Source organism: Anabrus simplex, chromosome 4, assembly GCF_040414725.1.
Source record: "Anabrus simplex isolate iqAnaSimp1 chromosome 4, ASM4041472v1, whole genome shotgun sequence".
NCBI lineage: Eukaryota > Metazoa > Arthropoda > Insecta > Orthoptera > Tettigoniidae > Anabrus > Anabrus simplex.
Window position 1 is genome coordinate 57,437,019 of NC_090268.1, and position 13,001 is coordinate 57,450,019.

The 13,001-nt window shown below is 40.5% G+C and overlaps 1 protein-coding gene and 1 non-coding gene across 2 annotated transcripts in view; both read right to left on the minus strand.

The window, feature by feature from the left end:
- Positions 1-7,744, minus strand: part of l(2)k05911 (lethal (2) k05911) — a 28,992-nt gene extending 21,248 nt beyond the window's left edge. Inside the window, exons 1-2 of the mRNA XM_067146202.2 lie at positions 7,638-7,744; positions 6,009-6,235 (exon numbers count right to left, since the gene is read on the minus strand). Of these exons, the coding sequence (XP_067002303.2) occupies positions 6,009-6,235; positions 7,638-7,677 (267 nt within the window). The 5' untranslated portion in view covers positions 7,678-7,744. The remainder of the gene's footprint in view (positions 1-6,008; positions 6,236-7,637) is intronic.
- Positions 7,745-12,171: 4,427 nt separating this feature from the next.
- LOC136872838 (5S ribosomal RNA) lies at positions 12,172-12,290 on the minus strand. The gene has a single exon (XR_010860003.2). It is a non-coding gene; the product is annotated as a 5S ribosomal RNA (ribosomal RNA).
- Positions 12,291-13,001: the final 711 nt, after the last annotated feature.

Genomic DNA, 13,001 nt, shown 5'->3' on the forward strand with positions numbered 1-13,001 from the left:
ACGTATGGCAGGCTACTTATGCACTCATAAACATAAAGTTTAAAATTAATTTCTAACGGAGCTTCAAGGCTTATCTCAGTATTTCCTATTTGTACTTCAGGTCGATACGACGTCACGTTGTGGCATCAAAAATATCTATCACAGCATCGTAGAAATTAGGCCTCTTCAGTAATCAGTCGCAATCAAAGAAAGTGCAGAGAGCCTCTCCTGTACTTGTGAATTTCTTTGGAAGGCGTGTATCCTTTTTAAGGCCGAGAAGCTTCTTTCAGCGGAAGCGCTAGTTGCCCTGATGGTGAGAAGTCAATCAATTTCGTTGCTTCTGGATATGCTTTTTTTAAGACCACTGGTGTGCAAATATTGGTAGGGGTCATATTCATTATTTTTCACAAGGTGTAGACGACAGACAGAGTTCACTATTAAGTTTCATGCAGTCAAAATTTCGTCCATAGGTCTTCACTAACGACTGATAGGCACTGTTCGTGAACTCCATCGCGAAATTGTTAAACTGGTTAATATCAATTAACCGAAGGAACTCTAGCTTGTTAATATCAGAAAATCGAACTAATAGTTGGTCGGATATGATGTCAGTTATTTCCAAATACAATCGGAGATATGATGATTTCTTAGTTCCGATAAAATCAATTCTCTCGCGCTTTTGAGGGTAATCTTGCCTCCCTTCATTGTCTTGCAACTTTGACCACATAGTTTCAAAATTATTTCTGGTTGTGTGCAAAAACGCTTTAAATTGCTGGATCTCTTTGGAGCAGAAGGCAATATCACATATTTTCTTCTGAAGGATATGATACAGAACATCGGATTGACGATGCACTTCATCAAATACATTTAATAGGAAATAGAAATCAAAGCCTTGCAGGGTAACATAGTGACCCTTAGTTTGAATTCTCGTTCCACCGTCCCATTTGTCTGCGTTATCTTTCATTTCTCTGAAGAATTCAAGGATATCTGTATAGAGAGAGGACACAACATTAACGAGCCTACCAGCATATATCCATCGAGTAGGCGCTACTGTTGGTAATCGTCTCTGTATTACTTTGTTAAGAGCAGCTGCCCTTTTAGGAGATGATGACAAAAAACCTGCCTGCTAACCCAGACAAAGTCTGAAAAGATACTTTGCATTCATTGATGTGGTTAACAGATTGCTGTAATACCAAGTTGGGCCTATGACCATAGCAGTGAACAAATTTAGTCTAGTCATATTTATCCCTGACTAACTTCTGCAACCCACTGTGCTGTCCTACCATCATGCTGCGCCATCAAATGTTTCTACTACTAACTTTTCACCGCACTGAAATTCTTGTAACACTCCAAAGAGATGTTTAGAGAGAGAAACAGCAGAACGGCCACCGCTTACATCACTGAATATCAAAAATCTCTCTTGAATTTCGCCTTCGGGACTAACATATCTAAATACAGCCGAGAGTTGTGCCCTGTTAGAAACGTCTGTATTTTCATCCAAAATAACGGAAATAAAGTTTGCTTTCTTAACCTCGTCTTTAATTTTGCCGGTCGTAAAAGTAGCTATGGCTTTGTATATCAGATGAAAGTCCTGAGAAAACTGTAGATGTTTCTAAGTGGTGCCGAAATACGTCATCTTTCTTAGCTAGTAACTCCCTGTAATTACCTCTGTTATCGGATTCTTCAGTTTCTCGATGACTCCTGAAAGGTAATCCTTGCTTTAAAAGAAAACACACAGTATCTATTAATGTGCCGACAATATATCTGTTATTTTTTACTAGCTTATTATGCTCGTCAATTTTCTTTCTGTAAGCTGTACTCAAACAGAACTCTATTATGGACCTTCCGAACTGAATCATATCAGCAACAGCGTTGATGTCTGCTTGAGACACCTCATGGCGTCTCTTTAAAGCTCTGAAACTATCTAAATTGTCCACACCGTCTTTATTCCAATCATGATTTTCTGAGGAAAATAGAATACATGGTCAACAGTACAGTTTATTCATTTTTGCACAACCACATACCCAGTCCAGATTTATGTAACACGAGTCATGAAAATATCGTACTGTTCTTTCCGATTCCTTGAATAAATTTTTAAGACAAGGCGTGGGTCTACCTTTTTCAATTATGCATTTCTTTTCTTCAAAAGTTCTTAGCGAAAATGGCGTGTTCATTAAGCTTTCTATTATACATGAACATTCTGGGCCCGCCAACTCAATTATTTTCGAGGTGGAAGCGAGAGCACTCATTTTAATGTTTAATACGTTGTGCAGTCCTTAGCTAACATAAATCAAATATAAATTCATACTTTAACAAGAGAAGTCACATCGTATTATAATAGAAAACAACACAATAATATAACAATACACTGTTGAGCACGGCGGAACGAACGGACGGAACAGCTCAGCACCGACGTTATAAGCTTTTGTTTCCACTTTCCACTGTGGTAACACGACCGGAGAACGTACTAGGATACATCTCAGTGTCGAGGGGAAAGGGGCTTTGCTTAGCGCAGGCGGAGTAATACTCGCCTAGTTGTTAGAAGAGATTCAAAGCGTAACCACTGCATGGAGTGGTAACAGCCTCTCGCTCAGATTTGACGGTGGTAAACTGCTACAATAGAGTTCTCGCGACACATTCAGGTGAAGAAACAAAAATATTAAATATGAATATTAAATAATATTCGATTTTTATATTTTCAAACTGTTACCAGTGGTAACAGTGGATACTAGCACGCTTCGCCACTGTTTACGTCGCATCAAGTCGTCTTATGGCAACGATGGGTTATGATATGTTTAGAATTTGGAAAGAGGCGACTGTGGACTGCATTTACCTGGTATGAAAATGGGAAATCATGGAAAACCTTGTTCAGGGCTGCCAACCGTGCGGTTCGGAACCACCATCTCTCAAATCGAAGCTAACAGCTACACACCTTGAACCACATAGCCAACTCACTTTATAATATCTATTAGATTATTTTATTTCATAACAATCTGGAGAGAGGAATTTAATGATGAGTATTAAACTGAGACAGTAGTCTGGTTCCTTAAGTCTGGCCTTCTATAATGAAAACTCCCCAACCCGGACTTTACATGAGAAACGACGTTTCTCGGGTAACACTAAGAGCAGTGCAGTCTAATAAAATGTTCTTATAGCTCATTCCATGTTAAGAAAACAGTCTTGCTCTAATGGGCTCTGTTCAGCACCATCACGGGGAAACGACGTCACATAAATTTGTGAAATTTAGTATTTAAGTTCAAGACAAAAAAGCGGAAGAAACTAAGCTGCAAATTATTTTTGTGAGCTAGGGGACGGGGGGTTTACAGGGGCTACTTTTGGTTTGTGCAGAATCGGAGGTAAACGACGGCACACAAAAAACCTCAGTATTGAAATGCAAGGCAAATTGAGGGAGAAAATAGACAAATAATTGCTATGGGCTCGAGTGTTCACGGATGCTTTTAATTGCGTTTAATAAATTTCTTCAGGCATTAAAGGCTAGAAAAACCGATGCAACAAATAAATACCTACTATAGATGACTCTACAAAAGATCACAGTATTAATGTTAAAGGAAGAAATGACACACGTAAGTTTTATCGCATAACTCTCACTCAACACAAGAAAAGTACGCACTGATGTAAAGCCTAAAAACACACACACACAACTAATAAATACTGTAGATGTCTTCACAACAGAAGTGAGCTTCCGACTGATCACAGGGTGAGGGACTACACGAGGCTTGTACCAGAGCAACATAGAAGAAGGAAAATGAAGGAAGGCAACTAAGCGATGACTGCTCCAGCCATTGTGTTTCCCTAGAAATGTATTTATGAAAAAGAAAATGTTATATAGTTATTTTAATAACTCAGGGCAAAAATGTCTCATCCGTTTTATCTGTCTTTCATAATACATTACAAAGTACAGTATAATATCCTAAGAGGGGATGTGTTCACTCCTTGTAGGTCCATAAGAGCAATACTGTTTTCTTAACGTGGAATGAGCTATAAAATTCCGTAGTTAATATAGCTGCCTTAAAGAGTATTTATTTACGATTCGTACATGCATACAGAATCGGCTCATGTTGTACGGAGATTGTTTCAAGAGAGATTCAGCCTCGAAGTCTAAGTTCGATTCACTGATTTGTAAATCAATTTCGTAAAAGGAGAAGTATTCACGATAAAGCGTGTACAGTCACGTGCAATATTCGCAGAAGAAACTATAGATGATCCCGTCGATGTCTTTCTCAGCAAACGGGAATTTCCTATTCTTCTGTTCAAGTGACTACAAAGTTCTTGTTTGAAAAGGGAGAGTAAATTTACTTTTTAAGCGATTATTATTATTATTATTATTATTATTATTATTATTATTATTACATGATCTACGGGCTTCTCTGTAATTGGTCTACCTCTCTAATGCATCTAAGGTATCCTTTGCCTGTCGTAAGGGAGACTAAAACGTGAACTTCCTGGTGCTCTCATCTTGGGGAGGCGTGCGTTGTTGGCCTTTAGATGTGTATGATATTGCTTCTACTTACGGTACTTCCGCCATGCTTGTTGTCTTCCGCTCCCGATGTTAATAGGTTTTGTGAGGCCTGGGGAGTCGTTCACTTCTACGTCCTTTGTGGCCTTTCGCTTTCTTTTCTTTCTTCGAAGGGTTTGATCTCTTTCTTTTTCTTTTTTGATTAGAGATAAGAGCCTAAGAGAGAATGGTTGCCTAGTTGTACTTGCTCTTAAAACAATAATCACCACCACCAACACTTCACCGGTGCTCTTCATCTTTCATACCCTATTCCTGTCGTTGGTTGGATACTCTCATTCTTCGAGGACCTGGAGATCCTATCCTCCTCCTTCGATTAATATGAGGAGTGGCTGAGAATTTCGTTATTTTCCCTTTATTGCCATACATAGATCTTATTTATCCGTCCGAGTCCATGGATAACTGGAAGGAGTCCCGATTTCAATTCCCAGTTAGGTCGGAGATGTTAATTTCATTGGTTACTTCCTCTGGTTCATCTTAGAATACATTAGTATTCATCGTAAGTAGGGCTCCATTATCATAGGCGCACATGTCGCCCATAGGTGTCACCTCAAAAGATCTTCAGCAGGCCTCTCCGGAGGCCATACACCATTATAATTCAGTACTGTATACCATTATATTTATATAATAGGCTACTTCGCAGTAAACTTTGATTGAAATACAGTAACATTACTTTCAGTGGCGGCTGGAGAATTCTCAGGACCGGGGGGGGGGGGGATGGCGTCCATAGTACTTTTTCCAACAATTCTTCTTTTGCTACTGACTAGTACTCATTCAGGTCTTCCACGCGAAAACAAACTAATTCAGTGCTGCCAGCCGTCACAAAACGCGGGATGCAAATCAGACGCCCAATTCGAATCAAAATTCCTGGTCTCAAATGTTACATTTCAATAGAATTATTTATTATTTTTCTTCTTAATAGGGAAAACAAGGTCATAAATTATTATGTAATTTTATTGTATGCAACCATGGAGATTTGGCTGGCGCGTGCTATTTACTGCTACACTGCTATGGACTTTGCCCACGTGAAAGCCTCTTCCCGCACACTTCCTCCCCCCACCCCCACCCCTCCCCGAAACCGTCCACCAGCGCGCTTCCCCCTTACATCTCAGCCCCCTCACCGTCACTATATCCTCGGACGGTAGTTCGAGAGTCTGTACCTTATCTTGAACCTGAAAACATTCACCAGTGAAATACGCGCTGAAAGTCGGTCACCTAAGTTTGATAACTTATTGCCGAACAGTCTTCCTTATTGATGAGAATATGCAGTTTTACAATGAAATGTCATTTTCTTAGCATTATTCGAGTCCAATATTTGACTTCAAATGTCGAGAGAAAATAAAACTTTCTAATTTTCTATTTCAGAATTAAAATAATGTTCGCATATCTGTATTTACACGATGAAATCCGATAAGATTAACAATGTCCTCATAATTTCGATGTAAGTCATTAATTTATATTAATATATTTTTTATTCAGTTGTATGTTTGTTATTCACCTGTCTGCCCGTGGCTGTGAAGTAGCTGCAGGTATCGTACATTCCGAGGATCCATGTTTCCCAATTGTTGAGTTCGGGAAGTTTGAAGTAGGGGTAACACTGCCGGAAACTTGTACAGCGTCCCAGTACGCCTTTACTCGTAAAACAAGGACCTATGGGCAGCACTCCCGGCCACCCACCAGGATACTGACGTTTTTCTCTTGAACTGCTTACTTCGAACGGCGCAGCTGCGGACAGAAAAGTACATTTCAGGTTCAGTCTTGTTGAGTGAAAATTGTAAAACTAATTCATGTCTGGAAATACAAGTAACACATAATGTTTCTACTGCAATACCATATGATTAAGTTATAACTTATTAAATAATAATAATAATATTAATGTTATTTGCTTTACGTCCCACTAACTACTTTTACGGTCTTCGGAGACGCCGAGGTGCCGGAATTTAGTCCCGCAGGAGTTATTTTACGTGCCAGTAAATCTACCGACACGAGGCTGTCGTATTTGAGCACTTTCAAATACCACCGGACTGAGCCAGGATCGAACCTGCCAAGTTGGGGTTAGAAGGCCAGCGCCTTAACCGTCTGAGCCACTCAGCCCGGCCCTTATTAAATAACCCTAGGGGCCGATGACCTTAGATGTTAGGCCCCTTTAAACAACAAGCATCATCATCATTAAATAACCCGATCAGATTAGTGAGAACGTTTTAGTGTATTGGTACTGCTGACTAAGTAGTAGGTTAAGGACTTGTATCTGTTGGTAATCTTATTTAGACATGTAGCCTACTTTAAAACTACTATATCACAGCGTTCACAGTCTGCTAGTTTCAGTTTTATTTATGTTGCTACGGGCGTACAATGCATAGAATATAAAGTGTAAAAGAAATTAATGAGAGGTAGAACTTGGAATTGTCTTTCCCTATGTTTGCTTTACGTCGCACCAACACAGATAGGTCTTATGGCGACGATGGGATAGGACAAGGATAGGAGTGGGAAGGAAGGTACAGCCCCAGCATTTGCCTGGTGTGAAAATGGCACGAAAAAACATCTTCAGGGCTGGCGACAGTGGGGTTCGAATCCACTAGCTTTCGAATGCAAGTTGACAGCTACGTGGCCCAAACCGCACCGCCACTTGCTCGGTTTTTTGGCATTCCTGGAAAGAAAACTCGAGTATCAAAGAAGTCTTCGATGTTCACATGAACAATTAATAAAATCTTCTACTACCTGATTTTAAGTTCTAGCTTATATTTAAAGGTAGGCCTACACAGACCTGGTAGAGGATGGTTACCTAGTTGTACTTCCTCTTAAAACAGTAATCACCACCATCACTACACAGACATGATAATGCCAGGGATTGTGATGGATAATTCGCTGCTACCCCTTTTTATGTCGGCAAAATGAACGGAAACATTGACATGTCCTGTTTTGACCCCTCAATATTGCTACGCCACTGTCTACTAATACAATAATGTGCAGCCTACTGCACACGCTGACTACAGCTGAACCTAAGTGCCGAGTTTCGAGAAATTCTGCTTAGGCGTTTCCCGTGATGTTGAAACAAACAAACAAACAAACAAACAAACAAACAAACACACAAACAAACAAAACAAAACAAACATTGGACTGAACTTACTTTCGACTTTTGTATCTCTAATCCGAGATAAGTTCGACATATGAGGCAAACATTGACGTTTGCAGAGAAAATCATAATATTGCACTTATATCGATGTGAAAAATCTGTAGGCTACTTTATGAGCTTCTATATTACACAATCAAATGTTGAGATTATGATTAAAAAAGATGCGTTACACTCTTCACTGAGATGTGTATGTTCTAAGAAACCGTATTCACAATGAGCAAACAGCTGACATTCAACTCGCCTACATATTTACAGCTTAGCACCACCTATTAACCACACGCTGAATACAAACAAAAGGCCATTATGTCTTCAAGCTGAAAGTAAATAATCTCCGCCTGCTCGATTAGTCACTCAATATTAAATACTAACAGAGCACCGAGCGAGTTGGGCCGTGCGGTGAGAGGCGCGCAGCTGTGAGCTTGCATTCGGGACATAGTGGGTTCGAACCTTACTATCGACAGCCCTGAAGTTAGTTTTCCGTGGTTTCCCATTAACACACCAGGAAAATCGCGGGGCTGTGCTTTAAATAAGGCCACCGCCTCTTCCTTCCCACTCTTAGCCCTTTCCTATCCCATCGTCGCCATAGGACCTGTCTGTGTCGGTGCGACGTAAAGCAATTTGTAAAACAACTAACAGAGGAAAATAAGATGTCACTCTGATATTGTTTGAGATTTTTCCTTTTCTCCTTCCTTCAGTCGTATTTTGGGCTTCTAAGAGAAATATTTCGACATGCAGGAGTTCTCAAACAGGGAAACGATATGAATATTTCCGATGTAGAATTATGCTATCTGATCGAAAGTAACCGGACATTCCTCCGTGACAGTAAACTGTAAGTTAGACGTCACTTCGACGGTAATGTTAGACGAAGGCAATGTCTAATGATCAACTGTAGCTTAAACGCCACTTTGACGGCAATATTCAGTGATAGCAAACTGTAGTTTAGACAACACTTTGACGGCAATATATAGAGATAAGTAAAATGTAGCTTTGATGTCACTTTGACGTCAATATTCAGTGATAGCAAACTGTAGTTTAGACATCACTTCGACGGCAATATATAGAGATAAGTAAACTGTAGCTTTGATGTCACTTTGACGGCAATATTCAGTGATAGCAAACTGTAGTTTAGACATCACTTTGACGGCAATATATAGAGATAAGTAAACTGTAGCTTTGATGTCACTTTGACGGCAATATTCAGTGATAGCAAACTGTAGTTTAGACATCACTTTGACGGCATTATATAGAGATAAGTAAACTGTAGCTTTGATGTCACTTCGATGGCAATGTTCAGTGATAGGAAACTGCAGCCTAGACGGCTCTTTGGCGGCAATGTCTAGTGATAAATACACTGTAACTTAGACGTCACTTCGACGGTAAGATAAGACGGCGGTCATGTCTAGTAATAGTAGCTAGTTTAGTGACCAGTGTCTAGTGACTGTAGCTTAAACGTCACTTCGAAGGCAATGGCTAGTTTTTTACTATTTGTTTTATGTCGCACCGACACTGACAGGTCTTATGGTGACGCGATCGTGGGATAATAAATCATAGCGTATGGCCTCCGTAGAGGTCTGATGCAGGTCTTTCAAATTGATGCCTATAGGCGGGGAAGGGGTCCTACCTATGATGAATTCTAATGCTGACGATAGCATGTACACACCCAGTCCACGAGTCAGAGGAAATTAACCAATGAACGTTCAGATCACCGACCCAGCCGGAAATCGAACCCGGGATGCCATGGACCAAAGGCCATCTCGTAAATCATTTGGATATGGAGCCGGACGATGAGGGATAGTAAAGGGATAGGACTGGGAAGGAAGCGACCGTTGCCTTAATTACAGTAAGGTACAGCCTAAGCATTTGCCTGGTGTAAAAATGCGAAACCACGGAAAACCATCTTGAGAGCTGCAGACAGCGGGATTCAAAACCACTATCTTCCGAAAGCAAGCTGACAGCTACGTGACCCAAACCGCGTAGCCAATTTGCTCAGTATCATGTACAATGATAAGAAAACTGTAGCTTAAACGTCACTTCGCCTATACGGCTCCTCTACTTACTCTTCTTTATCCACAGCAAGTTTTCTTTCATTGTTGACTAGTTTCACATTCATTTGTTTCCAGGTAGTGAGATTGAAACTGTCATGCTCGTTTCTGTGATCTTAAATTTCCTTTTAATGCTCGTTAATCCATACTTCTTTGCTTCTCTCATCTTTCTCCTAATAGTTCTTCGGAATCTCTTTCAATCTCTTATGCAGGTAAAGCCGTGAATCTGACCTAAGCCTAACTGGCTCCTGGCCGCAATTAGTGGAAGGAAGGGACAAAGGTTCCGAAAAATAACCGCTCAATATTTCGGTAGCTATTGCTAGAGGAAATCCCTCGTAAACGTGCCACTGCAGGTCAGGTATCAGGCCAATTGTATTGTGTTAACATATCTGTCCGTTTCAATGCCTTGAGTGTAATACAGTTACATAGTTGCAATATCCGCGGATAACCATTCGCGGATGCGGATGTGGGGCGGATACAGATAATATTTTGTGTATCCGCGTAGAGCTCTAGTTACAGAAGGAAGGTTGGGTGTAGAGCAACTTGCAGCACAGACGGGTCATTCATGCGGAAGTTTTCAGTTCCAGTTTATTGAATAACCTTTCATAAAGATTTATGACCTCCTGAAACACGTTTGAACGGTAATCTTGAAACCTTACCTCACAAAATAGCACTTAACCTTAAACGCTGGTTGAGATTAACACTCACGTCTTCGTGATGTATATCTCTTATATTTATTACTGTGAGCAGCTGCGCAGTGTACATTGTTGACTTGGCGTTCACCTTCTGTGTTCAAGGTTGCAGAACTGAACCCAGATGCAGTCGATTTTTGATTTTGCAGAGACTATAAACACGCATTTTCAGTGTGTTAGTAAACTGACTGGTAATTTGAAGTAGGCTACATTTTTTCTGAAAAGTTATGACATCCTAGCATCTCATAAAATCTATACCAATTGAAGGAACATTCTTACTGACCTTTCCCCATTCTATTGGGAGTCATCCGTTGATGTGGATTTCCCGAGTTTTACGATTGATTATCCTTCCTAACACCAATCCTATGTCGAGGGATATCTTCAGTGTTGTATGTTTCTCTGGTGGTTGTCAGTGCGGCATGTTGTACGTTTTTTTGCTAGTTGCTTTACGTCGCACCGACACAGACAGGTTTTATGGCGACGATGGGATAGGAAAGGCCTAGGAATTGGAAGGAAGCGGCCGTGGCCTTAATTAAGGTACAGCCCCAGCATTTGCCTGGTGTGAAAATGGAAAACCACGGAAAACCATCTTCAGGGTTCGAGCCCACTATCTCCCGGATGCGAGCTCACAGCTGTGCGCTCCTAACCGCACGGCCAACTCGCCAGGTATGTTGTACGTAGATACAGATAAGTGTATTAAGACGAACACAAACACTCAGACCCCGAACTAGAGGAATTAAGTATTCGCAAAACCTTGGCCTGGCCGAGTATCGAACCCAGCGTTCTCTGAACCAAAGGCCAAAATGCTGTCTATTTAGCCAAGGAAATGGATTGAAGAAACATTAAATGCGTATAATAATAATAATAATAATAATAATAATAATAATAATAATAATAATAATAATAATAATGTATGTGTATGTTGAGTATTCAGCCCGAAGGCTGGTTTGATCCTCCACAGCTATGCCAACAGCTGTCATAGATGGCCTAGGCACCACTGAAGAGGCGTACTAGGGAAATGAGGAGTGAGGTAGTTTCCCGTTGTTTTCCTCACCGAGAATAATAATAATTTCAGTGTGTTCCGCTTTTCAGAAGAAAAGTAATTAAAATTACCAGTCAGTTTACTAATAAACTGAAACATGCGTGTTTATACTCTCTGAAAAATAAAAAAAAAAACGACTGCATCGGGGTTCAATTCCGCAACCTTGAACACAGAAGGTGAACGCCTAGCCAACTATGTACACTGAGCAGCTGATCACAGTAATAAATATTAAGAGATATACATCACGAAGACGTGACTGCTAATCTCAACCATCATTTTGCTGAGAAAATGAATACCAGGACTAATAGATCATGGACTGAAGAACGGAGGATCAGTGCCCAGATGAAGAGATTTTGTGAGAAGAAAATAGTCAACATAAGCTAAATAAGTTCTATTGCATTCCAAAGATGGGCATAACGCTGTGAAAAATGTAAAAAAAAAAAAGTATTCTCACGACACCATATAATTAAATCCTTGCTGGCAACATTTTTGAAGGAGGCTGGATTCGTATGCGAAGATCTGAAAGCCCACGGTAGCTCGAAAAGGATCGACGTTATTGCTGTCAAAGAAGGTTTCCTTAATTTCTTCTTCTTCTTCTTAATCTGCTTACCCTCCGGGGTCGGTTTTTCCCTCGGACTGAGCGAGGTATCCCACCTCTACCGCCTCAAGGGCAGTGTCCTGGAGCTTCAGACTCTGGGTCGGGGGGTACAACTGGGGAGGATGACCAGTACCTCGTCCAGAAAAGGGAATTGAGCCAACGGCACGTGGTATTCCCAAGCGGTCACCCATCCAAGTACTGACCACGCCCAATGTTGCTTAACTGCGGTGATCGGACGAGAACCGGTGTATTCAACATGGTATGGCCGTTGGTAATTTCTTATTACAAAGATAAATACCATTTTTTACCCCAATAGGTGGAAGTGTGAGAATATATCCATGGAATCTCCTGCCTGTCGTAAGGGGCGAATACCCTCACCTAGGGAGCGTGAGTTTGCGCGCTCGGGGCCTTTAGCTGAATCCTGACATTGTGCCAGAATCCTCACTTTCATCTATCCTATCAGATATTCCTTGGTCAACTCTTGTTCTTTTCTGACCCCGGTGGTGTTAGGTTTGCGAACCTAGGGTAACTTTCTTTTTCACGCCCTTCGTGCCCCTTCACTTTCTTTTGCTGATACCTTCGTCCTTCGAAGAATCGGACTTCTTTCTGTTTCCTCTGCTGGTTAGTGTTAATAGAGGATGGTTACTCAAATTTATTTCCTCTTAAGGGAACCGGGAAGTGTGAAAAGATAGGAATATATAACTTCCGTTGTTTAGTTACATATCTCAGAAACTAAAAGAGGCATTTCCTTGAATGTTCTTTTGATATAATCAGAATACATTCATAATTATTTGGGTAGAATATGAAGCTTCTATGCTTGCTTTGTGTCAGAAACAACATCATAAAATTATTATTTAAAAATATTGTTAAAAAATTCCCTTAACTGATATACCTCAAACAAGACGAAAGAAACATTGAATGCATACATAATATTTAAAACTTTTTTGAGCTGCTGAAGTAAAATTTTTGTCCTATTGTTTACAG